At 45.5% G+C, this 26,160-nt stretch overlaps 5 protein-coding genes across 8 annotated transcripts in view; 3 read left to right on the top strand and 2 right to left on the bottom strand.

The window, feature by feature from the left end:
• Window positions 1-383: 383 nt before the first annotated feature.
• On the top strand, window positions 384-6,289 carry cnk (connector enhancer of ksr). The gene is made up of 3 exons (XM_002050082.4): window positions 384-583; window positions 733-896; window positions 1,117-6,289. The coding sequence occupies exons 1-3, from the start codon at window positions 526-528 to the stop codon at window positions 5,677-5,679; spliced, it is 4,785 nt and encodes a 1,594-aa protein (XP_002050118.1). The 5' UTR covers window positions 384-525; the 3' UTR covers window positions 5,680-6,289.
• A 140-nt stretch (window positions 6,290-6,429) lies between these two features.
• On the bottom strand, window positions 6,430-7,550 carry Prosalpha5 (proteasome alpha5 subunit). 2 transcript variants are annotated; one of them, XM_002050083.4, is made up of 3 exons: window positions 7,393-7,550; window positions 7,185-7,329; window positions 6,430-7,120 (listed from the first exon to the last, which is right to left on the bottom strand). In XM_002050083.4, exons 2-3 carry the CDS (start codon window positions 7,315-7,317, stop codon window positions 6,516-6,518), a joined length of 738 nt encoding a protein of 245 aa, XP_002050119.1. In that variant the 5' UTR covers window positions 7,318-7,329; window positions 7,393-7,550; the 3' UTR covers window positions 6,430-6,515. The 2 variants fall into 2 exon arrangements, with proteins under 2 accessions (XP_002050119.1, XP_032291714.1); XM_032435823.2 differs by having other exon boundaries at window positions 7,386-7,524.
• A 2,600-nt stretch (window positions 7,551-10,150) lies between these two features.
• On the top strand, window positions 10,151-11,963 carry Vajk4. The gene is made up of 4 exons (XM_002050084.4): window positions 10,151-10,281; window positions 10,356-10,598; window positions 10,663-11,142; window positions 11,213-11,963. The coding sequence occupies exons 1-4, from the start codon at window positions 10,273-10,275 to the stop codon at window positions 11,486-11,488; spliced, it is 1,008 nt and encodes a 335-aa protein (XP_002050120.1). The 5' UTR covers window positions 10,151-10,272; the 3' UTR covers window positions 11,489-11,963.
• An 825-nt stretch (window positions 11,964-12,788) lies between these two features.
• The window catches only part of Roc2 (Regulator of cullins 2), a 28,586-nt gene continuing 15,214 nt past the window's right edge, over window positions 12,789-26,160 (top strand). Inside the window, exons 1-2 of one of the 2 annotated variants that reach the window (XM_015174437.3) lie at window positions 12,789-13,048; window positions 13,133-15,438. In XM_015174437.3, coding sequence (XP_015029923.1) covers window positions 12,895-13,048; window positions 13,133-13,191 — 213 coding nt within the window. In that variant the 5' untranslated portion in view covers window positions 12,789-12,894 and the 3' untranslated portion in view covers window positions 13,192-15,438. Of the gene's footprint in view, window positions 13,049-13,132; window positions 15,439-26,160 lie in introns of those variants that run through there. The other variant, XM_002050085.4, reaches the window with a different exon arrangement.
• Tret1-1 (Trehalose transporter 1-1) lies at window positions 15,245-25,044 on the bottom strand. 2 transcript variants are annotated; one of them, XM_032435821.2, is made up of 8 exons: window positions 24,999-25,044; window positions 21,941-22,234; window positions 20,041-21,116; window positions 19,763-19,913; window positions 17,570-17,695; window positions 16,418-17,203; window positions 16,062-16,347; window positions 15,245-15,987 (listed from the first exon to the last, which is right to left on the bottom strand). In XM_032435821.2, exons 2-8 carry the CDS (start codon window positions 22,061-22,063, stop codon window positions 15,800-15,802), a joined length of 2,736 nt encoding a protein of 911 aa, XP_032291712.1. In that variant the 5' UTR covers window positions 22,064-22,234; window positions 24,999-25,044; the 3' UTR covers window positions 15,245-15,799. The 2 variants fall into 2 exon arrangements, with proteins under 2 accessions (XP_032291712.1, XP_015029277.1); XM_015173791.3 differs by lacking the exons at window positions 19,763-19,913; window positions 20,041-21,116; window positions 21,941-22,234; window positions 24,999-25,044 and adding an exon at window positions 17,787-18,067.

Genomic DNA, 26,160 nt, shown 5'->3' with positions numbered 1-26,160 from the left:
TCAGAGACCAAATATTCCAGCTTCATTAGGAATTGGAATTTGTGGCATACACAAACTCGGTATTTTTTTATTGCTCAGCTGTTTCTAAAGTGAACAATATGCAAATACAATAATATTTATCAACACTACACAGACCAGCTGTTTATTGTGGCGGCTGGGCAATACATTGTAGTGACATAGTTTTACAGTGCACTGTTTTACAACACAACCGTTAAAGTGCAGCCTATGTATGCTAGAGATGAGCGATTTATGACTTTGTAAGCCTGTGCGCCCCCCTGTGAATTTTCAGTTTGCATTCAGTTTGAATATTTCATATATACGGTAACTTGGCAGCCTGGCGATAGGTAGCAGTTACCGAATATCGGCCATCTCTAGTGCAGCTAGCGGACGCAACAATATCAGATATCTACGTGAATTGCCAGCCCTGGCTCTGGAACAAAAACTTTTATTTTAATCAATTGTTTATGTTGTGCTGAAATTAATATGGAGTAGTTGTGTGCTTGGCTGGTGCTTCTATCAATTAGTATGGCCTATATAAATATAGCAGAATGGACGCCCGACCAAGTTACAGACTGGATCCGAGGTAAATCTATGGGCTCTCTTAACAGGTCAAGGAAAAGTGCAGCAGCAGCAACAGTCACACACCAAAAACAAAAACAACAACAACAACAGCAACATTCCTTTCACATCCAACTTTGAAATAATTTCTCATATTTGTTTAATTGTGCAAAGGTCTCGACGAGTCCATGAAAGGCTATTTGTACGAATTTTCGAAACATGAAATCGGCGGACGGGCCCTGCTCAATATACGGCCATATGAGTTGGAAAATTTGGGCATGAAGGCCATAGGCCGTCAGGAAATTGTCCTTGAGGCTGTCGAAAACCTGCGCAACTTTGTAAGTGCATCCCCAATGGCATAAAATAAAATTCTAGCGGCAATTAATTCGTATTTTCCATTTAATCGTGGACAAAAGCATAAGCGAAAAAATAGATTTAATTCTATACAGTATGTTTCTTAGCTAAAGAAAATTCAATTTGCCGCTGGATCAAGATTTAATCCATTGTGCAGTGGTTCAGCCTTGGATTGCGTTCATCCATTGCCCTTATCCATTTTAGCACTATCACCTGAAGAATGATAACCTGCAGTTTATGGCGCTGCATGTGGGCACCGCGGCACGGAACTTGCATCGGGAGCTGGCCAAGAACCACGCGGACAGCACAAAGATTGACACTCGGACGCTGCACGACATTACGCGCACCATTGCGACGCTGAAGCCGCTGATTGGGAATTTGGAGCGTTCGCCGTTTCGCAACCAGGACATGTACCGGGAGTATTGCGGAAATGTGCTGCGCTGCGGCCTGGAATTGGCGACGATAGCGCATAGAGATCGTTTTGCGGAGCGGCCAGTTGCTCAGATCAAGGCGACGGCGGAGCGGCTGGAGCGTCTGGCGAATTTCATTATACAGGACATATCGGATCCGATGGTGTTGCAGCCGGCGTCGCTGAATCTTGTGACTTTGAAGAAGCGCGAATCGGATCTTGGTTTCAATATTGAGTCCAGCTACAATGGAATTCACCGCGTCACGGACATCAAGTACAACTCACCCGCCCACAACTCGGGCAAGATCGAGGATGGCGATGAAATCGTCCAGATTAACTACCAGACTGTCGTCGGCTGGCAGCATAAGACTGTGTTGCACCATCTGTGCGAGGCGCTGCCCGATGTGGTGCTCACTGTCAAGAAACGGCCCAAGCACACCAAGATGTATGGCCAGATTTACATGCAGCCATATCGGCTGCCTAGCAAGAAGCGAAACATGGCCAGTCGCTGGGCGGACAACTTGCCCAGCCCGAGTCCGCGTGCCGCATTCCTAACGCTAGATACGGCGCCTAAAACGCAGAGAAGCGACGACGGAAAAGGCGTAAAGGTTAAGGAGCTGGTGCGTGAGCAGGAGGGTGAGCAGGTGCAGGCGCATGCAGCCTCAGACTCGGATTCCAGTTGCAGTGATATACCCACTCCCACGGACACAAAGTCCGCCAGTCGCGAAATGCGTTTGTACTATCCCAAGCCGCGAGCTCTGCTTCAGCGACGGAACACAATTTGCGGCGATGAGTTTCTCAGCCTTAAGCATCCGCATCTGGTGATACCCTCTTGGCACGAGCGTAAGCCTGGCGGCAGCGGTGTCGGTGGAGCCACCATCTGTGATCCTGGCTCGCCCAGCATTCGCGACAAGTCCATATCCTTTGGCTATGGCCTCGAGATTGCGCCCAGGCCAACCACCTGCATTGGCCTGGCGGCCAGCGACAGCGCAGACACAGCCAAGCGGCTGTTCAACGAGGCGCGCAAGCTCAAGCAGCTGACCGAGGCGGGCCTGCAATCCCAACAGCAGCTGCAGATGCTGGACCGCTACAAGCCCGGCGTAAGCAAAGTGGTGCGCTTCGACGCCAACATGAAGGTGGAGGACTATGTGGTCAAGAACGAGAAGTTTACGTGCAATGTGGAGAACACCATACTGGAGACCTTCGAGCCAATACCCTTTGCTGACGAAGGGGACGAGGATGCGTTGGAAACGCTGCGTAGCTGCGCCAGCGAAACAAGTGCCGAGCTTATTCAGGCCATGGAACTGGCTACGCGTGAGACGCCGCCGCTGGCGGAGGCCATTAATGCGCCGCTCATCCAACAGCAACAACAGCAGCAGAACCGACGCGGCCGCCTGGACAAGAGTCACAGCACGCCGGCCTATGATAATTCCGGTGAGGAGGAGTCGGATACACCGCCGCCAGCCATTGAGCCGCGCAAAGAGTTTCTTCTAGTGACACCGCCAGCGCCGCCGCCGCGTCCGCGCAAGCAACGAGAGCTCACACCCCCGGTTGTGCCACCGCCACCCCCCAAGCCAGCGAGCATGCAGCCGGTTGCAGCAACAACAGCCACAATAACAACAGCAGCAGCAACGGGGGAACAGGAGATTAGCGAGCTGCTGACGCCAACAAAGACGCGCACGCTGACGCTGAAGAAGAAGCACAGTCTGATGGCCAAGCGCCGCAACACGAACCTCAAGCTGTTGGGCACCGGTGACATTCAGGGTCATCTTTACAGGCGCACGAAGAACCTGCGCGGCGTCACCTACTGGGCGCGCATCTATTTTGTGATGCTGGACACCATTTTGTACGGGTTTCGCAGCAAGCAAAGCTCCAGCGCCAGCCTGGTCATCTTTCTGCCCGGCTTCACTGTTTCGCTGGCCAAGGAGGTGCACTCCAAGCCGCATGCCTTCAAAGTATACCACACGGCCAAGAGTTTCTACTTTGCCGCGGAGTCACTGGACGCGCTCAATCAGTGGGTGGAATTCCTCAGACTCGCCTCGCTCAAGCTGCCAGCGGTGAGCAGCGAGGTTTGCACCAGCAAGGATCTGTACTCCGAGAATGAGAGCTCCGGCGAGGAGGAGAATGATGCGCTGGTCAGCACAAATCTATGCACGCCCTCGCCGCAGGCCTCCAAGGATGTAATTGCCACACTGGCAGCATCTGGCAATGCGACGCCCACCAGCAGCCTGAGCAGCAACAATAGCCTGAAGCACGACCGCGGCTACTTTGACTCGTTGCGCAAATTCACAATGGGCACGTTCAAGAGCAGTGCGGCAAAGAGCAGCTCCAGCGACATACCCGTGCCAACGGCGAATTTTCAGACCTTTCGCAAGGTGCCCGGCGGTAGCTGCGGCATCCAGATAGGCGCCAACACACCCGGCTATCACGATCCAGCACAGCCACCGACAACATTGCTGCCAGCACCAGCACCACCGACGCCAACGCCCAAGCCAGGTGGCTCCGGAACGCAGGAGCAGCAGTCAACGCGCAAGCTATCGCGCAGCTCCAGCCGCAGTTCGGTGGTGAGCGTTGCCTCAGCAAGTCTGGGCCCGCCGAATTCGCCGGCGCCCACGCTCAGCTCGTTGCAGCAGCAGAGCTTCGAGGAGAGCAACAGTCCCAGTCCCAGTCAGAGCCAGAGTCCCAGCCAGAGCCAGAGTCCCAGCAGCAAGTCCAGCCTGAAGAAGGTGCCCTATCATTATCTGCACGCCTCGAATCCCAATTTGGAGGTCTTTGAGTACCATCACTCGCACACGAAAACGTTCATGACCAAGAAGGGGGGTGGGGACGGTACACTGGAGCCGCACCATCAGACGAACAACATACAGGGCTACATGACGCTGAAGGATTTGATGCTGCGCAAGCAGCTGGAGGAGTCGCAGGAGATGTACAACAATCGAGTCCACCTTGGCATCGAGAAGCACAACCGGCACCTGCGCACCGACTCCAATGCGAGTCAGCAAACTGCAGCGTCGGGCGTGGCAGTTGCGCCGGCGGCTGCCGCCAAGCCAGTGGGCAATGGCAATGGCGAGAAGCCGGCAAAGATTCAAAGTCTGAGTCTGCCCAAGACGCCCGACTATGAGTTTAGCTTCAAGCCCAGCGACGAGAGCATAAAGCGAACACGCACCAAGGAGGGCCAGAAACTGCGTGACTTTGGCTACGAGCTCATCTTTGGCGATGAGCCGGCCACCAGCAGCAGCAACAGCACAAGCAACCACAACAACAACAGCAGCAGCAGCGCCAGCGTCTCCAGGCAAACCAGTTACAACGAGCACGAGAAGCAGCTGCTGCTACAGCAGCAACAGGAGAAACTGCAGCAGGAGAAACAGCCGCAGAGCTCACGCTCGAAATACTTTCTGCGATCGCAGCCGCTGTCTAGTTTCCTGCACAAGAGCAACAAGAAGCATCACAATGATGCAGATGTCGGCTCCGTGTCGAGCAACAGCAGCAAGAAGAGCAAGAACAAATCCAGCAGCGGCAGCAGCGACAGGCGCTTCCCATTTACGCCGATGACAATGACCTTGCCGCTGAACAAAAAGTCAAAGTCCAATCATGCGCTCGACGGCAGCAGCATTAGCGGCGGCGGCAGCAACATGGGCAGCGGCAGCAGCAACATCAAGAAGAGCCAGACGTACAATCAGGATCTGCGTGACAAGGTGGCGGGCACGAAGTATGATGCGCATCGCAAGAACTCGGCGCCGATACCAATCTTCACCAAGCTATCTATATCATCGACGTCGGGTTCGAGTGCGACGCCTACGCGTCCCTCCAAGGAGAATCGTTTTCTTGGCTCGCCGATGCTGCATCGCACGCTCTTCGGGCACCACCATCAGCAGCACCAGCAGCAGCAGCAGCTGCATCAGCAGACGCCCAGCAGCGCCGATCTGGATGCGGATTGTGATCAGGAGATATTCTCGCAGGTCATATTTCCCACGCAGCACAGCCAGCGTAGCTATCGTGGCGCTGCCGCCGCATCTAACACCAACCTGTGCGCGTCCGAATCGCTGCTGCCACCCTTGCCACCGGCTCCGCCACCACCAACAGCAGCAGCAGCAGCAGCAGCAGCGGCGGCAGTTGCTGTAAGGGAAGATGCTGTTCAGGAGCCAGCAACACCAAAAGTATCCAACACCAATTCTTTAGATTCAAAAGCCGCCACACCGGACTATCCGAACATGGAGTGCCCGCCGGTCTTTGAGCCGGAAATATACTCGCTCAGCGAGCCCAACACGAGCCTCTCCCGGCTCATGCTGCGCAACAACAGCAGCAGCAACACCAACACCAACACCAACAGTCCCAGTGGCGGCGAGCATCCAACCTAGGTGTGATGTAAACTATTGTGAATGCTCTATATATATACATATATATATATATTTACACGCATATATATATATATATCTATACATACTCGTATTAATAAGTATATACAATTTTGTTCTTTTGGCATTTGTCCTTTTCGGAGCGAGTTGCCGGTTCACATACATATTCCCTTGGTACTCACCCCATTATCCTGATTGATATATATATATATATAGAGATTTAGATTTATGCATATTCGCCTTTTGGTTCCACTTAGAAAGATTTTGTATTACACGCGAGGCAGCGCAAAACATATATCAAGTCTGTGCATCGATGTGGGAAAAAATGTTGTAGAAATACGCTAGAAAAGAATATTAACGAAAATTCTTTATGATTTGCCTTTATATTGAGATTAACCAAGTTAATCGAAGCTGTTTGATTTGCTCAACAGTTCATGTCTAGCATACAGTAATAAATATATATACGCATCAATTTACATACATACATCAAAAGGCGTGCATTGTAGGGGCCGCCTCCAGGGGTAACACCCTAAGGGACCCCCAAATATTTTAGTTAGTATACACAAGATAAATCAATACGATTAAATAAAGTCAACTGTATATAAAGACAAAACTGTCGATGGATCTTGGTTTTGTTTTTAACGATAAAACAATTTCCAACTATTCCATTATTTGCTTAATAAGAAGGCATACGCTTTCAAGCCTATTTTGTAAAGGAACATTTTCAAATCCCTAATTGTAATGAAGCATTGCTTCCGATTTATAATCCCTTTATTCACATATAGTTTTAAATAACCAAAATGTTGCATGTGTTTAGAGAAAATGCAGCTGTGATTCATTTAGACCAGTTCCTCGATTAGTTTCTTAACCTCATCCTCACCCAGCATGGTGAACTCTTTCTTTGACGTTGTCATGGTCATCAGTTCGACATTGGTCTCGTTTAGCTTCTCCTCCATGACATGTTTGAGCGTGTTCAAGCATAAATCGATGGCATCTTTGAGGGACATCTCTGGCGTGTATTTTTCCTGCAGGTTCTGTTGTGCGCCCTCGCTGCCAGAGCCGATCGCCTTGGCGCAGTGTTTTATGTAAGTGCCGGAGGGATCCATGTGCCAGAGCTGAGGCTTGCCATTCTCGATGCCGGCAAAGAGTATGGCCACACCGAAGGGACGACTCATGGCGGAGGCGCCATCACTGTCGCCGCTATCGCCGAACTGTATGGCCAGCGTGGCGACAGCCTGGGCGCACGACTCGACGGTCATGGCCTCGTTGTAGACGAACCAATGGTTCTGGCACTCGACACGTGCACGCTCTATCAATGTGCGTGCATCGGCCATCAGGCCAGAGGTGGCGCAGCCAATGTGCTCGTCCACTTTAACAATCTTTTCCACTGTCTTCGGCACCATCATCGGCGAGGTGATGCGCTTTTCCACGGCCAAAACAACGCCTGCGAAATGATCATCACTAGTATATTAAATTCAATTGTGGGTACTTTACTGTCCAATGCTTACTGTCGTTTGTGCAAATGCCGATGGCAGTGGAGCCCAATTTGATGGCCTCAATGGCATACTCCACCTGGAAGAGGCGGCCCTCGGGAGAGAAGGTGTTTACACCACGATCGTACTCAGAACGTGTTAGGAACATAACTGTATATAACTGAAATTAATAGAATATTATTTAACTGTTTAATTTACTATTGAATTGCAAATTACGGCTCACTGTTCTTCAAAATTGTCTATGAAGCGACAAACAATCCAATTTCCAAATGCCGGAATGACTTTGATGCCAAAATGACTTGCGTATAAAATGACAGCAGCAGTGCTGTACAATCCCAGTACAAACAGTGCTGCACAAGGCAAGCAAATCAATATTTAAAGGCGGTCACACTTGGCATCTGCTTCGTAGCGCGGTTATTTCAAATGCTTTCATCATGCAAACAAAGCTAGCATATTAAGCATAAATAAACTAATTTTAATTTAAATTATATATAATTATACAATAATATTAATGGACTACTTCTAGATTTTTGGTTTTTAAACTTGTGAAAATCCGTTCAATTGCAAAAACTGACTTCCCTTTTATGCAGCCAATCATGCGAGCATTCAATTTAAATGAAATCAAGAAATTAACTGGAATATTCACGTTTTAGTGTGACGAATTTCGATTGTAAATTTGAACAAATGTTCAACATAATTTAAAAAGACGTACATATGTAAATTTTGACCAGTTTTGTGTATTAAAACACCGTTTCAAGGACTTGAAACGAAGAAGTTGAACAATCTCTTTAAACGCAGCTTACTGCTTATGTTGTTTATGACAGATTAACAGAGTGAATGAAAAGAAAAAAATGAAAATGAAGGGGAAAAACGAAGTTGAAAAAATCAAAGGGCCGAGCAATCTCTTTGCCCAGTCAACAAGCAGAAATGCCTGATTTGTTACTACAAATAGGAAAACTAATTACTGGGTCAAGGCACTTCTATAACAAAGATCAACTCCGAAAATAAAACAACAACAATAGCGACTTTTCCAAAGGGAGAGGCGTTCACATAGCCCACAAATCACACGAAGGTCATTGACCAAAGTGATTTTTTGCAGTATGTAAAAACTAAAATCAGCTTGCTAATTGCCTTTAACTAGTTAAAACTGTGAAATAATGACACCAAGAATTGCAGTTGTTGTATTATTGTAGCTCCAATTCATAATTATAAACGCAATAATGGGCAATTAGTGCGCGAAATATGGCGCTCGGCTCGATGACGAAATAGAATAAGCATGTAAATGCCTATGAAGCCGCTTCACTCCTCTCCCCCGGCACCGCCGCCATTCGGCGTCCTCGTTCAACATCTTTCCAAAGACGACTGTCTTCCGCGTCTGTGGCGGGTTTCGAAAAATTTGTACAGCTCGGTACAAAAATGTTTTATGTTTTATTGTTGTTTAATGCATTGCTAATGCCACATGCCAGCCAAAGTGTGTGTGCGTGTTTGTGTGTGTGTGCCGTGTGTATGTGTTTAATTTCGGCTTTGTTTTAGTTTTAAGCGCACACTAAGTAGCGGCAGCAACTGCATGTTGGTTTTTAAATAGCCAACAGTGGATACGTTTTCAATTTAATGACTCTTGTTGCACAAAAACAAAAAACAGTGCAGCCGCACAGACACATACACATACAACATAACAGATTTACATACATACTTACATACATATGCACAGTCACGCTGGCAGCTCCTACAGGCTGTAATCACGATCGTGCCACATCGAGCCAATTGGAAGTGTGACAGCCAAATGGTTAGCTCGAAAGCCCAGCTTTGGGCACACTCAAATAATTGGCTGCGAACCGAACCGAAAAACCGATTCTTAACATGAACGGAACCACATTGAACCAATTGCTTACTTGTCTAAGGAAGTACATATATTAAACGTTACGCTTCCGTTAGTTGCATATAGTTAGATACATATAATATAGTTTATAATAAATTTAATTGTTCTCTTGGAAAATATCACAATCATGTTTCGAGCTAAGAACTTAGATCTGGCAAATTGCGTTCACGAAAGGAACGATCAAGCCAGAACTGGTTCGAAAATGCAGTTCGAAAATAGTTGTTGCAGGTCTGGCCACTTTGTGAAGCCCCAGGCCAACGCAGTTTCTTTTAAGCATGTTTAAGCTCCAATAAACCAAACGCCCAAAACCGTGATACATTGTTATTGATTATAAAGACGCCGAACAAAATGGAATCATGCACAAATATGATACATGGGCGCAACGGCCTATCAAATGTCGAACGCATTGTGTTTAACCTTCTCATTGTTTTTGCCACTTACCACACATTTTGTTTACGACGTCGAGTCAATAGCACAAATGCAATCGCCGAAGATTTACATAATCCGCAGCAACATTGTTCGCTGTCGAGGTGTGCATATTGATATGTCCATGACTGTAGCAGATCTAAACGGGCTCAAAACGGAACCAAATCAGACGCGATGTCAATGTCTGGCTTTTTTGCATTATATAAAGCCGGTAATCGGAGATATATCTGTCTTGTTTACATGTTAAACAATCATCAAAACGCAAAATCACATAAAAACACACACCTATGCGTGCGTGTGTGTGTGTGTGTGTGTGTGTGTGTGCTTGTTTGTTTTTGGGTCTTTGTAACAATTTCCTAGCTATTGTTATAGGATAACGACCCGATTACCTGGTTGCAATACATCATGCATGGCTCCTGCAGTTGCCAACGGGATGCCTGCTCTAACGTCGTCGATATATGAGAAACGAGTTGTTCATATAACACCGAACACCGTTCCCCAACATTTCATTACTAAGCCAAATCCACAACAACAACAACAATAAAAACAACAACAACGCCGAGTTGCGAATGTGCGCGCAGTCGCAGCCGAAGTTGTTGCCGCAGTCGCAGCCCGGGGAGCTTGGGTAGACGCGCGGGGATTAGTGAATTGCGTTGCGATAGACCAATTTCTTGGTGTATATAAGCCGAGTGCAGCGAGTGAGGGAATCAGTACCAGCTTGGATCTCGTTATTGGTATAACACAGTTTATTGTGGAGTAATTGTTTTCCTCGTGAGACGTCAAAGCAACAGCTCAACAATGCGAATGGTAAAGATCGGATATGGTCCAGTGTGCGCGGATCTGGGCAAGGAATAGCTGCTAAGAACGTTGTCCTTTTACAGTTCGTACTTCCTTGTCTCGCCGTGTGCGTGGCAATGGCCCATTGTGCTGCCATCGATGAGAAGGCCGCCGCTGACGCTGCCCCAGCCGAGGATGGCAAGAATGTGGAGAAGCGTGGCCTCCATCTGGGCGACTATCATGGCCATCATCATCATCATGAGCACATCAAGACCGTGACCATTGAGAAGAAGGTACCGGTGCCCTACACAGTGACCAAACATGTTCCCTACACGGTTGAGAAGAAGGTAAGTGATTGGCCTTCGAGGCGCGTAGCAATTTCATTGATTTGCAACTGCCTGCCTGGCCCAGATCCCCTACGAGGTGAAAGTAGATGTGCCACAGCCATATTATGTCGAGAAGAAATATCCGGTGCATGTTAAGGAATACGTCAAGGTGCCGGTTCATGTGCCCAAGCCCTACATTGTGGAAAAGAAAGTCCCGTACGAGGTGAAAGTGCCCGTCGACAAGCCATACGAAGTGAAAGTCCATGTACCAGAGCCCTACGAAGTTATCAAGAAGATCCCATACGAGGTGAAGGTGCCGGTGCCACAGCCCTACGAAGTCATCAAGAAGGTGCCACATGAGGTGAAAGTGGAAGTGCCAGTGCCCAAGCCCTATGAAGTCATCAAGAAGGTGCCGTACGAGGTTAAAGTTGAGGTCGAGAAGCCTTATCCCGTCGAGGTTGAGAAACCCTACGACGTCGAGGTCGAGAAACCGTACACTGTTGTCGTCGAAAAGAAGGTGCCCTACGAAGTGAAAGTACCCGTTGACAAACCCTACAAGGTTGAGGTAAGAGAGTACCTAAACTCCTTATCGAGTTGGCAAATATAAACCCGTGGATTTTGTGTCTCTCGAACAGGTTGAGAAACCATATCCAGTGCATGTTAAGGTGCCAGTTCCACAGCCGTACACCGTCGAAAAGAAGGTACCGTACACCGTAGAGAAGCCCGTACCGTATGAGGTTAAGGTGCCAATTGAGAAGCCAATTCCCGTCTACACGGAGGTTAAGGTGCCCATTCACAAGGAAATTCCCGTACCAGAGAAATACCACGTCGAGGTGCCAATCTTCAAGCATCACGATCATCACCATGAGGAACACCACGACTACCATCAGAGCCACCACGGTCACTACTAAGGATTAGGAGGCGTCAGTGTGGCCCAGTTTGGCCAGCACAGAACGCGAGCACAAGGAGTATACGAACATCAAAAACGAACAACAACAACAACAACAACAACAACGAGAAGAAGGATATATGTGAGAGAGCACAAGGACATGGGCAGAGAGTCTTTGTCGCAACCACGCAGCAACGTTGAGCTGGACGTTGAACGGGTGATAAACACAAGGAGGAGAGGAGTCAGAGCAGAAGGAGGAGAAGTTCGAGAAGACCAACAAGCAGCAGTGAGAGGACAAACTAACTGGCTGCTTGGCAATGAGATCTGGCGAATTCCGCAAACAAAAACAAAAAAAAAACAAAAAAGACTCCACTTTGCGGAACTCGCATAAGTTTTAAGCCAAATGTGTTATACTTTTACTTGTATCATTGTGTTAACCGTACGAGTATGAGTTTTTTTATTTAAATTATAAGCTAAAGAAACACTGAAAACAACAAGCGAAAAGCATTAATTGAGCGGAACGGAACGGAGCGCTGGGCGGAACGGGGGGATTGCCATTTCAGTGAAAGTGAAAAGCAGCCCACAGATCGTGCAGTCGACCAAATTGAAATGAAAACTTAAGAAAACCAGTTAAGCGTTGTTGTTGTTGTTGTCGCTGTATCTGCAATTTCGCTCTGTGTATTCTTGGCCAGTTGCTTATGCAAGCGAGTCGGACGGAGGCGCGATTTGCGATTGCATCACAAAACTAATTGCAGGAAGCGGCCAACACTCGCTAACGTTCAAATTTACCAAACGAGCAATCGCCGCTTGGCAATCGCAAATTTTCGCAATTTTTTTTTTTTCTTTAACTGCCGCGTCATAAAGTGTTTCAAAAATTTCCGTACCGACCAGTCTGTACGCTTGTTTATTTTGAGTTGCAAGTGTTGGCAACAGTTTGACGTGTTGCTGCTTCATTTTTATTATTGGCAATCGAAGCGCAACCAACTGGAGACGAGGCAGCGTGGCACCTGCCGAAACCCACACACACACAAGCCGCAGCAAGCTCAAGAGACGCGAGACGCGGCCTCGTTTTGGCCAAGTGGTAACTTGTAAAGATATTGTGATTATTATTGTATTTCGAAAGGCTGCGCCGTGAGTGCGAGCCATCGAAATTGCAATTAAAATACATTTGTAATGTGTTGTTGTCTGGTTGAAACTAAAACGAACAGCAACAATTTGAAGTGCGCGCCCAGTAGATAAACACCCTGTGGCAAACAGTTGGGTTCCACATAGCACAGGGTGTGCTGCCCTGTGGATGGTGTGGAACTTGCGGTCGCTTGGCCAGTCACCAGTCAGCTGTTGCTTGCAGAGGCAGAAGAAGCAGATCGGCATTCACATTTCTCACTTAAAACAACTTAAACAATATTTAATTAAAATTGTGCACAAAACATGGCCGATGATGCCGAAAACTCCGTGGACAACAGGCCAACGGACGACAACAAGCCGGAGAAAATGTTCACGCTGAAAAAATGGAACGCCGTTGCCATGTGGAGCTGGGACGTCGAGTGCGACATCTGCGCCATTTGCCGCGTCCAAGTCATGGGTGAGTTGCTGCACAAGATCATTCATGTAATATTTATAAATATCTGCTGCATTTGTACGACAAACAACAACAACTTCACGACAGCCAAAAAACAATGCAACCGCATTTGGTTCCCTGCAATTTGCATTGACAATCAAATCTAACGGGGCTTCTAACAACAAATGCATAATACACAGATTCAAGATTGATCAGCAGCTTATATTCCCACCCGCATCTGGCTTGCAGCTTTGTGCTCTAGACGCAAACGTTAGCCAACTCGACAATATTGAGATATCCATCCTCTACAAAAGAAACCCAACAACAGCTTGATATCTGCATATCCAGTTATGTTTGTTATATATAAAAAATAATATTCTGCTGGGTAAACGAACTCGTCAGAGGAACAAGCATATCCCTGACTTTTCTATGGATATTGTATTGCCTTGGGCGAAAATCATAATATCACGTCCCTAACTTGGAATCGACCTAATCAAGTTTTCAACTAGATCCATGTTAATCACTTTCCAAGCCAATTCCAATTGTTCGTCTGCGGTTTTTCGTTTCTTGAAATTCTTAAGCTAAAATGGATTAGGCATGGAAAGGTATAGAAGATTTAATATCCTTACAGACATCCATTAGATTAGTTTTCTAGCTTCTATATAAACTGGATGTCATTATAGTCGCATGACGATTTTGAGTCCCTAATAACTGAGTTTTCTTGGAAAATGACAAACTGATTTACAGTTTCTGATATTTGCCAATTTCATTTGATGTTTATCTAAAGAAAATCGTATTTTCTTATTGAAAATTTGCTATTATTATATTATACACTTTCAACATTGAGAAAACATTAGAAAAAGGCAACGGCGCATAAACAATATTAGAACTTAGTTGGAACGGCTGTTGATATATTATTCTATTAGTAGGGATATATTTTTATAGATGCTTTAATGTATTTTACAAGACCAGCATTTGAACATCTTATTTCTATAGCCTCCTCCGACCCCAAACAAAAATTACCTATATCATAAGTTCATCTGTTTTTTTCTATACAAATTCATTTCCATTTAATTGTAAAATATCTAAGCCTTGGTATTTACCAAGTTAACCAGGCTCTTAATACATTACCATAATCTAATCAACATCAAAATCGAAAGCTACTAAATCGTATTATTTTAGCTCGTAAATTTATCTTATGTCTGGGTTACTTTTGTTTTATTTCTTCTTTCGAGATATCTTTATCAAAATTCGCAATTAATGTGCTTCACTTTTCTACTTATCTGTGTAAATGAGGGTATTTAAGTTTCGGCGTGGCTGTTTAACTGAGTTTCAGGAGAAAGATTTCTTGAGAAAGATTTTCGATCCGCTTGAGTTTGACATACTTTTCTATATAGATTGTCTTCAGTCAAATGTTTGTAAAGATTGCTTTTGGCTTGCATTTATTAAAACAAAATAAGAAAACACATTTTGTGAAACAGAGTCGAATCTTTAATTTATTATTGCTTATAATATGCCTCTGGGCAGGGAATGCCTCCCGCAGGGTTTTTTTTTTTTTTGTTTTAAAACATTCGCTTATACAATTTATTTTCGATTAGAAGCGAAATAAATTGACTTTTTCACTGCGATTATTTAAATATTTTCCGAGCACATTATTATCAGGTGCATTCATCCAATAAATGCAACGCCATTTTCAGATTTCGTGGCTTTGCCCGCCAGATCCGAACTGTGCACGACTATCTCTGACTTTGTATACGTCGAATATTCTATAAATATGGAAAATAATCAATTGTAATCGTGGCTGATATTTTCGCATGCACCGCATGTGCAGCTGCCATGTGTGCCATATGTGCTCGCATGTGTGTAGGTGCATATTTGGTGCACTCTAGAATGGGCTGGGCTGCGATATATATGTCTCTCTCTATATATATAAAATAAAATATAATGCTCACGTATTTGCAACGACATTGTGCAACTGTAAATTGCATTTCGAAGGTCGCATGCAAATATGTGTGTTTCATATTGCATTCAAAATTGTTGTTAAATTATTTGTTGAGGGTCCGCTCCGATCTAATTGAAAGAACGTGTATTTCATTTTTTGTATATATATATTTGTATATATATATATATATATTCATAAAGTTATTTTACATACATAATAATTTACATAGACGCAGTTGCTGCGAGAGTTATTTATACTACTAAAAAAAGATTCATATATTCTTTTTACAAGCTTTCTATATTCGAATAGCCAATTGGATTGAACTCCTTTGAGGTGGGGGAGCGGGATAGTTCTGGATAGTTTTGCATTTGGCACTTGCATTCTTAACTAAATAGTTATGTCATTTTTCTACAGAGATTACTTCATGATGATGATGATAATAATGCTGATCATCATCATCTAGGCAACAAAATTAGTGCTAAACTCATAATTTACACGAATCATAAAACTACGCGACTTAGCAATATAAATAATAATAATAATCATAATAATAACAATAATTGTGTAGAAATAAAGGAAAATCTTTTGCTAAAAAAAAAAGGCACGCTCTCTCATAACACATGTGATACAGTGATAGCTACAATAATCGTTATCGATACGGTTTATCGATATCGATATCGATATTGACATCGATTTCTTCATAGTTGTACAACTTAAGCACTAAGGCACTAGACTAATATTTGGTTTGATCGCTTCAAGATCCATTTGTATGCGTGCTCGTGTGTGTGTGTGTGTGTGTGTGTGTGTGTGTGTTTTGGCCAACATTCACAGAATTACATGTTGAAGGATAAGGGCTTAATGTTCGCCACGGAGGACATGCGGCGAACGCGTCCCATCATCTTTCGCTCGATGTCCTCCAGCGTCTTGCCCTGCGTCTCGGGCACATAGAATATCACAAAGAACAGGCCGATAAAGCAAATGGCGCCGAACATCCAAAAGGCACCATGCGCGCCCATGAAATCTGAATACGAGAACATATATCGAGGGATTAGGCATGTGTCTGTTGGAAAATATGCAAACATGTATGTGACTCACCTATCATGTCCTGGAACGACTTGGTCACCACAAACGTGCAGGACCAGTTGAAGGCGGTGGCCACGGAGGCGGCAGAGCCGCGTATCTTGGCGGGCAGAATCTCGCCCATCATCAGCCAGGGAATGGGCCCGAAGCCCAGCGAGAAGCCCAGAATGTAGATGACAAAGCAACTCAGCGGCAACCAGCCCACATTGGAGGTGTCCATGCCACTGGACTTGCAATAGAAGAAACCGCCCAGCACGAACAGCGTCAAGACCATCATCACGTTGGACACATAGAGCAGAACCTAGACGATACGGATGGCATAATCTATTGTAGAGCCGGTAAATGAAAAAGACTGCATTCGGGAAGCTTACCTTGCGTCCAGCGCGATCGATGAGGATCGTGGCGATGAATGTGGCCGCAAAATTGACAACGCCCACAATGATCGTGCAGACATTGCCGTCAATGGTGGAGCCGGCGTCCTGGAAGATTTGCACCGTGTAGAAAATGACCGCGTTGATGCCGCTCAACTGTTGGAAGAACATCAGACCCAGAGAAATGGACAGCGGCTTCAGATTGCTGCGCTTCAGCAGCTCCAGCATTTTGTTTTGAGTCGCCTGTCGGTCGGCATCCGCCTGCGAGCGCATCAGACCCTTCAGCTCCGGCTCGACATCGGCCTCCTTGCCACGCAGCCAGACGAGGGCCTTGCGTGCGCGCTCCTCGCGTCCACGGCTGACATACCAGCGCGGCGTCTCCGGTATGAGGAACATCAGGATGAGGAACGGCACGGGCAGCGACGCACCCAGAAAGGCCAGCATCGACCAGTCCATATACGTGCCGGCCACAAAGCACAACAATATGCCAATGTTACCAAATGCCGTCGGCAGCAGGCCCAGCGTGCCGCGCACCTCCGGCTGCACCGTCTCGCCCAGGTAAACGGGCAGCGACAGCGACGCGATGCCCACACAAAAGCCGGCCAAGAAACGGCCGCACAGCACCATGATCACGTTTACGGCGCAGGCAATCAATAGCCAGGAGACAATAAATGGCACAGCCGTCGCCAGGATCGTGTTGCGCCTGCCCAGATACTCGATGAACGGACCGCCGGCTATGCCGCCAGCCAGACCAGCCAGTGGCATGATGCCACCTACCCAGGATGCCTGCAAAATGGAAGAGAAATTCAAATTTTAGAATTTATTTGAATTGCAAGATAACTAAAGGATTCTAGAGTCTAGCGAGAATTGAGTTGAATTCGATTTGTGAAAGGAATGCGAACTCCTTGGATTCGCATTTGCAAAAGGAATTGCAATTCCTTGGACTACGACTAGAAAAATATTGAAATTGCCTTGTAATAGGAATTTCAAGGAATGTACGGAATGTATTCTATCCGGAAATACGTGTGTTTAGTAGTTAGGAATCTTTTCCAACTAGACACTGCTGCAAGTCAATTAGGAGCTGGCTAAGACTCTGATTGTCTTGTCGTGCTCTGTTCTCATTGATCTTAGCTTAAATGGGGTTTGACTTACCGCTTGGGGCGTGACCACAAAGGACGTCAGATTCGTGTTGGTCATGGAGACCAGGGCGGGCGAGGTGTAGGCGCTGGCGAAGCCCACGACCAGGGAGCCCAGTGAGACGCTGAGCGCAGCGAGCACCTGCAATTGAATGGAAACGTATAGATGATGCATTAGCAAACTGCTTGATTTGGATTGGATGGAGCTGGTTCGTGACGGGTTCTGGATCTACCTGAGAGTAGGTGCACTTTGCCTTGGGCTCGTCAATCGGCACCGAGAAGGACACATGGGTGTCCGCGCGCATAAGGATCTTCATAATGGGATTGGATTAAGCTATGCAGCTACAATCAAACTGTTGTGCGTTTTGTTAGACTCGTGTCTGGGGCTGTGGGGCAACCTTGCCTCGTGCTGCCGCCTTTCACTTTGAGTTGAAGCCTTGCGTTCTGGACTTGGACTTGGACTTAGCTAGTAACGCATTTGTTGCGCTTTGCCGGACGAAACTAAACTGAAACTGAAACCTGTCATTTGGCGACTCGAATGCGGCTAGGCCGTTAGATTTTGAGTACGATTTGCGCGGTCACGTACGTACATCAGTTTGCACGGAATTATAACGCATGTCGATAGACTATGTATTGATATATATATACGTATTTATATTAGCTGATGGATCGCTTATCAATAGCCATTTAATCAGGGCCTTCCCGCCCAACAGGCCCACACTTTTGATCAGCTCAGTTCAGCTCAGCTCAGCTCAGCTTGGCACAGCTGTTGACATAAGCTTATCACGCTGTTTACGTGTGCCGCCCGATTACAGCTTCCAAGATTAGGTTCAAGACGCAGCCGACAATCGACAACCGATAGCCGAAAGGCGGTTTAAGGCGGTTCCTTGGCACCGAACAACGAGCCGCTGCTGCTAATATGCAAAGTGCAACTAAGCTGTACTCACATTTGGCCATCAGCAGCAGCAGCAGCAGCAGCTGCAGCCAGTCGGGTTAGGTCAATCAGGGGGCAGCTGACGGGTCGATCCATCGTGTGTGCTTGTATTTTTAGTCTCGCATAACTTAACTAACTGCGTTATTTCAGTTTCAATTTCAATTAAAGACAGCCGCAAAACGGGACGGGGGGGGGGGGGGGGGGGGGGAGAGGGGGCAGGCCAATCTGGGCGTGCGAAAATAGCCCGCCACGCGCTTTCCAATGGCGACCCACAAACTACGCTCTAAATTGCGCAAAGAATGAATGCGAGCCTGACTGCTTTATGGCAATATTAATGCCATTCATAAGGCCATTCCCCACACTCACATTCGTTCGTCTACTCGAGTACTCACACACTCGAGTACTCATTTATAGGCGCCAGTTTAGCAGTCTCAGCGCTTAACGAGCCAACAATGGTCCGGTCCGGCTAAGCATCAGCTACAGCGTCTACGACAATGTTTATGCCTTGTTGTTAATCGCAGCTAATCATAATATTTTCATATTTTTATTGTCCATACGGGACAAGGTATCACGAATTCGAGCATCAATTTCTGCTTCCAATCGAATATTATATTTCCCCCATGGACTTTTTGGTCTATCTTCTCTATCGAAAGTCTGAGAGAAGTTTAGAGTCTATCGAAAATTTGAGACAAGTTAAAAGAGTTCTCTATTGAAACTCTGAAAGAAGTTTAAAGTGTTCTCTATTGAAACTCTGAGAGAAGATTAAAGTGTTTTCTATTGAAAATTTGAGAGAAGTTGAAAGAGTTCTCTATTGAAAATTTGAGAGAAGTTGAAAGAGTTCTCTATTGAAAATTTGAGCGAAGTTTAAAGTGTTCTCTATTGAAAATTTGAGAGAAGTTTAAAGTGTTCTCTATAGAAACTCTGAGAGAAGTTAAAAGAGTTCTCTATAGAAACTCTGAGAGAAGTTGAAAGTCTTCTTCGAGTCGCGATTCTACAACTTTATCATACTCTCTTCGCGGAGCTCGGACTCTTCAGAAAGACCTATATCAGAGTCTGGGGCGAAATTATGTTCTATGACAAACCACTTTTGTCCTTTTTTGATTAGGATCTTCTTCTGCGCTTGGTTTATTACGAATTGCCCTAGCCGGGCAAATGCATATTGCGATTGTCCTCGTGTAAACGTCGTAATTAAGAGACTGTCGCCGCAAACCCATTATAAATCTCAATAAGCAATCGCGATCACATGAGTGGGCTGTCGTCATTCGTTTGACCTACCTGTGTCCATATATAGATGGGATTCGTTGTGGGCCTGTAGACCTCCAGCTTGGGCTTGCCATCCTCGGTTATCTGGCGCACAAAGGGCACCGCATGCCGGATGTTGTCGCCCCGCTTGTTGCCCATCTCGTCCATTTCGTACAGTCGACGGCTGCAAATAAAAATAGAAACTGCGTATCAGAGCTGAATCAATTGGAATTGTTGCGTCATCAACTAGATCGAGGCTTGGTGGAATGTGGCAACGGGAATGGTGAAAGGGGGAATTGGGAATCACTCACCTCTTGCGTGAATCTGTGCTAATCGAGCGCTGCTGTTGGAAGTTTTGACGCGAGGTGAGAAAGTCCTCATCGCTTTCGCTTTCCAAGTCCTTGAGGTCAATAATGACTGGCTTGGTAATGTCCTTGGGCCGATGGATGAGCCGCTTGTGCTCGGCGTCGTCGCCCTCCTCGTCGCTGTCGGTGCTCGAGCCCTGTAATACTTTGTCTAGCTTGAAGGTGACACGTGGATCGAGACTCTGATGCTTGCGGCCCTGGAATTCACGCCGTGTCTTGTGAAACTCCTCCTCCGACGAGGAGTCCTTGAGCAGATCCTTTAGAAAGCGCGTGCCCTTAATGTCCAGCGACACGTGCTTCTTGGCCTGAAACTGGCGCCGATTATCATTGGCCAGTATATGCTTCAAATCCTTGAGAATGCCCTTGTGATCAACACTGGTCGCCTTCTGCTGCTGGAAACCGATGCGCTTATCCTCGAAGCTATCCTCGTCGCTGCTCTCCGCCGCCTTGGCTGGCAGCTGCTCCCCGCGCGGCTTTTCGAACGACACGCGCGAACCCTTCAGCGACTGCTTGCTGCGCTGCAGCTCCTCCCCGCCCGTCACAATGCTCCGCTGCTGGCGATCCCGATGCGGCTCCAGCGAGGTCGGCGGCGGCGGCAACGGCGTCAACTCCAAGCTGCCGCTGGCCCGCAACGCTGTTCTCGGCAGCTGTTGCTGTTGCTGTTGCACGTGTATCTGTTGTGGCGGCTCGTTAATGTCCACGTCCTCGAGTAGCGGCCGGAACGAGAGCGGCGGCTCGTCGTCGACGTCGTGCAGCAGGCGCAGCTGCTGTTGTGGCTGTTGCTGTTGCTGCAGCTGTTGCTGCGGCTGTTGCAGATGCAGTTGTTGTTGTTGCAACTGTTGCTGCTGCAGTTGTTGTCTCTGTTGCTGTGGGCTCTGCAAATGTGGAAACTGCTGCTGCGGATGGCGCTGTGGTGCCGCCTGGGGAAACGGAAAGGGATCCTCCGGTAGTATTGTGTCCAGGCTGGTGCCTGTGTTGGATGTGGACAGATTGCTCTCCACGCGATGATAGCCCAGCTCCTCCTGCCAAAAGGTGCATTAAACGTTAGTCCGATTTGCCAACAAGTACTCGAAATTGAAATTGAAATTGAAATTGAAATTCTTAAGCTTCCATGCGGCGCAGACAATTGCGAATTAGTGAATCGTGCCACGACTTTTGATTATATAGCTGCTCGCCTCAACTGGCAACTGCTCTTGAAATCGAAGCCAAAGGTTGCCTCCGGATGACAGCTTGCCAGGCAACTCTTATCTCCTGCCAGTTCTGGTTTCATCTACCTTAATCTCGACTTAGCCCGCATTTGGGGCTTACCAACTTATTAACTTAAGCTCACTCTAACTTTCAGCTTCATTCCAAAGAATATCTAATGCTTATTCTTCTTTCTGTTAAGCCTTGAAATCGTCTCTATATATCGCAAGATCTTAACCAAGTATTATGCCTCTTAGATATATACTAATCGAACTTTTAGCTTAGTGAAATGTATCTCAGCCACCCGAGACACAGGTCATCCTGCCTGTCTAGACTAACCCCCCTCTCTCGCTCTAGCAACATTTTCGAGCTCTAGCTGATCTTATATTAGAATTATATAGAATGAATATAAGAACTTCATGAATGCTAGGGTATCTGTGCGTCGCGCTCAGCTTCAAATAAAATTCTGCAATCAGTTGTATTTCAATTAAATTGTACTATCAAAATTTCAATTGAGGCTGCAGCTCGACCCTATCAGAGGAGTCCATTGACTCGTGGCCAAACGATGCTAAGAACACGTAAAGCTGATGGATCAGTCAGATATATATATATATATATATAAAACTTTCTAATATATATGTGAAAATAATGTGCTACTTACGCCGGCACGTGTCAGTTTTTCCTTAAGTTTTCCCATGGCGCTGCTCAGCGGCTGATGGTGGTGTCCACCACCTCCTCCTCCGCCGCCGCCGCCACCGGCGCCTCGATTGTCGCGTCCACTCATCTTATCAATAGCGTTATGTGTTGAACTTGAACTGTTGGTTTTACCTTGGGCAGCTTACTTTTTACTTTTTTTCTTTTCTTTTTTTTTTTTCTATAACGATTATCAGACAGAGACTTGTGTGTAAATTATGAACAAGGTCTCTTTGTTGCTTGTGCTTGGATTTTGTCTTTGCTGCAAATAGAATTACGTAAAACGTTAATAAAACTTATATATAACAATACAGTAATTTGTATAGAAACTATGCAGTTATTCGTAACTAGACCAATTGATAAAGTGTCTGGCGCTTATCAAGTACCTAGTTGCATTTAAATAGTATATATATATATATATATATATATTATTTATAGACTCTGTCGATAGTCGAAAACGAAACTAATCAGTTGATTTATGCCTGCTGGCAGACAAGCTTTGGGTATTTCTTGCTTTTATAGTACGAGCCCCCTAATAATTGTGGTCTGATCAAGATCCACGCCCACCTTTGCAAAGCTTGTACTTTTAAATGAATATTTGCCAAACTTATATATATATAGAGATATATAGATATGTGATTGTGATTGATTTTCTTCGTATAGCACGCGTGACTAATTATTTGGCTGCTACTGTGTACAGTTAGCTACAAAAATAGCTGCCATATCTCATGTGTCCGTTTTGCCGCGACTGTGTGAAAATTAGTTTTGTCATATTTTTTGACAACTAAAAAATGTTTTTCAATGCTCAATTCTTTTATTAGCCAAGCCGCAAGCTTGTATTGTGTGACACGTTCTCTTTTTTTTTTCTAATTCTGTTTTTTCTTCTTGTTTTTTTTTTTTTTTTTTTTTTGAAGCACTTGTGTCAATATTTCGGCTGCGCACTGTTGGCGCCTTTTTCACTTTCGCCAAATAGTTTGAGAAAATGTTGTTTATGTTTTAAATTTATCTTTTTGCAGTTGGCAAAATTTTTTGTTTTCAAAATTTTCCACATTCAGCTTTATATATGAAGACATATATTTATTTATTAGCTGAAATAATTAATGATTTTTTCGTGAGACTAAATTTGGTTGAGAAATATAAATATGAGTTGTTGTTTTTTTTTTTGTTTGTTTGCCTTTTGCTCCTGCGTCATGTGATGCGATTGCTAACGGGACGCGTGGGCGCCATGACGTCGACACCGGTGCCTATGCGTCCGACCGGCGATGCCAGCGTCGATGCCAGCGTCGACGCCTTTGAGGCTGCTGGCATTTACTTATTCGATGCTCTCTCTTGTTGGCTGGGTGGGTGGTGATTAGGGCGGCAATGATATAACATAAGAAAGAACTTATTCGGCTATTGCTCTACATTTCTGGCTATGCTTGTGTGTGTGTGTGTGTGTGTGTGTGTATCTGTAACTGTGAAAATCTATTGCCGTATTCAGCTTACATTAGATACGCGCAAATGCGCCTAAAATTGTGCTGTTGGCCTTGAACGTTCATAAATGCATTTGGGCGCGTGTTTGCGTGTGTGTGTGTGCGAGTGGGCATCTGATGATTCATAGATAAGTTGTTGTTGGGGTTGCCTATCGCTAAATGGCCAACTGAATGATGTACCACTATGACAATAAGCAACAACAACAACTATACGGCGCACACACACACACACACACACACACACACACGCACGCATGCAAACTTGAAAGCTGAGCGGCGCGCCGTGCTTAACAACATGCTCTTAAGCGCAGCTCGAATGGCGCGCGCTCTCTCTCTCTCTCTCTTTAATAGCAACGCTCTCTTACAATGCGCTCACGTGCTGTCAACATCACACGCTCTCCCACACACACACACACACAAATGTGCCCACACACAGGTGCAAATTGTTGCTGTGACTGCTCATTTGTCAAGTGTGCAACGTTGCGAATTCCGACTTGCGTTTTTTTGGGCATTTATTTTTAAACCAAATACTTTTTTAAATGTTGTGTTTTGTTAATTAACAAAGTCGTGCCGCGAATTGCGGTTTCTTATACGAGATACAATTGATGTATGTTACATGCATACGTATGTATATTTTAATTTGGTTCAATTTGTATCGCCCACGTTAGTCTGGCCAGACAGCTCAGAGCTTTTCACTTTTGCGCGTTCATTATATTTCAAAATTCGCAAATATTGCTGACACACTACAATACATACATACATGCATACATGCATACATGCATACATATCTAAACTATCTATCTATCTGTCTACAAAGTGTTTTGCGCTCAGGTCTCTGTGTATTGCGATAAAAGCAAATTCTAAATTTAAACATTTTTTCACGGTCGCGGCTTCTCAAATATTTTTCGACCGTTTGCAATTTATCTCTTATTTCTTGTTTTTTTTTTTTTTTTTTTTTTTTTTTGTTTCTTTTACTTTTTTCTCAGTCTGTTTTAGCCTTGATGGGGCTTGCGCTCGCATGTTGTTTTACAACACTTGCCATTCTGCCAAACACACAAATTACGTAAAACTATTGCGTTAAATAACTTGGGACAACTGCCCGTCCAGTTGGAGTGCTCATTAATTTTTTGTTGCGATTTGACGTAGTGCGAAAAAATGCGCATAAATTAACTTGTCGATTGGCGCATAAATTTCTTGCACTAGACAACCGCAAGTCAGAGACTTTTTGTTTTTGTCAAATGTAGTTTTGAAATTTTTGTTTTGTTTGCATAAATTTGAGAAAAGTTAAGCGACGCGACACAGAAATTTCCGATAAGGCTACGACCGGAACTTGTAGCGCGAAAAAACTGAGCTATAAACATATAACAATAATTCACAGTCAACGCATTCAATAGTTTTATAAATTTAATGTCTTTATTTAGTGAAATATATTTTTGAGAAAACAAAAAAAAAATAGTTAAATTTTTTGAATATTTCAATTATTGTTGTTAACGAACGTGTAGTTTTGCATAGTTTCGCTATTTCTTGTTCGCTTGGCTTCGCTGATTATTTTACCTTTTCAACAAACTACTAAATGTGATATCCACTATTGTGGCACTGAAGCACGAGATTCGAATGCGCAACATTTATATAGCGGCGACCAATTCCAATTCAGAGAAACTCGTTCGAGCGTACTGAACGGTAAACAGGCTGGTGAGAGTGAGAGAGCGCCATGGGCTCTCCCGCTCGTCTGAGACTGTGTGTGTGTGTGTGAGTAAGGAAACTTTGACGAATTTTAAAGAGTGAAGTGTGCGAAGGTCGAAAAGAAGGCATGAATGAATTGAGGCGCCAACCCATGTATCTATCTATGTGTGTGTGTGTGTGAGTGTGTGAGAGTGTGCTCGCGTGTGCGAATGATGACGCCAACATTAGATGACATGTGGGAGAGCAAAGTCAAAGGTGTTGAAGTTGTTGTTGTTGCTGCTGCTGGTGCTGCTGCTGCTCGACGCGCCGGCGCGACTTAGACGCCGCAAGTGCCACTGCCACGCTTTAGATGCTGCGCTGCTTTATGACGCACTATCGGCACATGCCTTGGTGGACGTGCCGCGACTCAGTGGCACCAGCGGCCAGATATATGTATATTTTTTATTGATTTGTTTTGGCTGCTGCTCTGCTGCTGCTGCTGCTGCTGCTGCTGCTCTGCTCTGGAGTCGTGTTAATAGCCAATTGCTTTGCTCGCATGCGTTTGGTTTGCGCCAATTGATTTTTATTTACACATATTTTCAATTGAATATTATTAAATTGACTTTGAGGGCGCGTGCAAATTTTCGCAGCCTTGGCGAGCATTTTGCGTGTCAGATCTTCAGTTCAACCTTCTCAAATGTTATCCCGAGCCCGCTACCGATGCCAAACCCGACCCAGCCCAACACAGTCCAGTCCAGTCCAGTCCAGCCCAACACAATCAATTGTTTTTATTATAGCTAAATAATAATTGTGGCTTGGTTTGCTATTAGTTTGTTTTCCGCTTATGTGCCTGCAAAACGGGCCCCCAATTGTCAGGGGCTCGCCTTTCTATGGATTTCATAACGTGGCATAAACATTGCCTCTCAATGAGTGCGCACAATGCCCAACTGTTATATCAGTAAACACACACACACACACGCACACGCACACACACACACATGCGTAAGATACAGTTCAGTTATAAACATATTCACATTTGTATGCTCATAGATTT

The sequence above is a fragment of the Drosophila virilis genome, chromosome 5 (genome assembly GCF_030788295.1).
Source record: "Drosophila virilis strain 15010-1051.87 chromosome 5, Dvir_AGI_RSII-ME, whole genome shotgun sequence".
NCBI classification, from domain to species: domain Eukaryota; kingdom Metazoa; phylum Arthropoda; class Insecta; order Diptera; family Drosophilidae; genus Drosophila; species Drosophila virilis.
Note: the sequence above shows the minus strand (reverse complement) of the source record. Positions and strands in the feature narration are given on the sequence as shown.

Bases quoted from the DNA above. Each gene is read 5' to 3' on its own strand.
- cnk (XM_002050082.4), top strand. From the start codon at position 526: ATGGCCTATATAAATATAGCAGAATGGACGCCCGACCAAGTTACAGAC. The intron at 584-732 runs GTAAATCTATGG...AATTGTGCAAAG, and splicing joins AGTTACAGACTGGATCCGAG to GTCTCGACGAGTCCATGAAA. The intron at 897-1,116 runs GTAAGTGCATCC...TATCCATTTTAG, and splicing joins TCGAAAACCTGCGCAACTTT to CACTATCACCTGAAGAATGA.
- Vajk4 (XM_002050084.4), top strand. The intron at 10,599-10,662 runs GTAAGTGATTGG...TGCCTGGCCCAG, and splicing joins CCTACACGGTTGAGAAGAAG to ATCCCCTACGAGGTGAAAGT. The intron at 11,143-11,212 runs GTAAGAGAGTAC...TCTCTCGAACAG, and splicing joins ACAAACCCTACAAGGTTGAG to GTTGAGAAACCATATCCAGT.
- Prosalpha5 (XM_002050083.4), bottom strand. From the start codon at position 7,317: ATGTTCCTAACACGTTCTGAGTACGATCGTGGTGTAAACACCTTCTCT. The intron at 7,121-7,184 runs GTAAGCATTGGA...ATCATTTCGCAG, and splicing joins CGGCATTTGCACAAACGACA to GCGTTGTTTTGGCCGTGGAA.
- Tret1-1 (XM_032435821.2), bottom strand. From the start codon at position 22,063: ATGAGTGGACGCGACAATCGAGGCGCCGGTGGCGGCGGCGGCGGAGGA. The intron at 17,696-19,762 runs GTAGGTCAAACG...ATTCAATTGCAG, and splicing joins CCATCTATATATGGACACAG to GTGCTCGCTGCGCTCAGCGT. The intron at 15,988-16,061 runs GTGAGTCACATA...TCTCGTATTCAG, and splicing joins GTCGTTCCAGGACATGATAG to ATTTCATGGGCGCGCATGGT.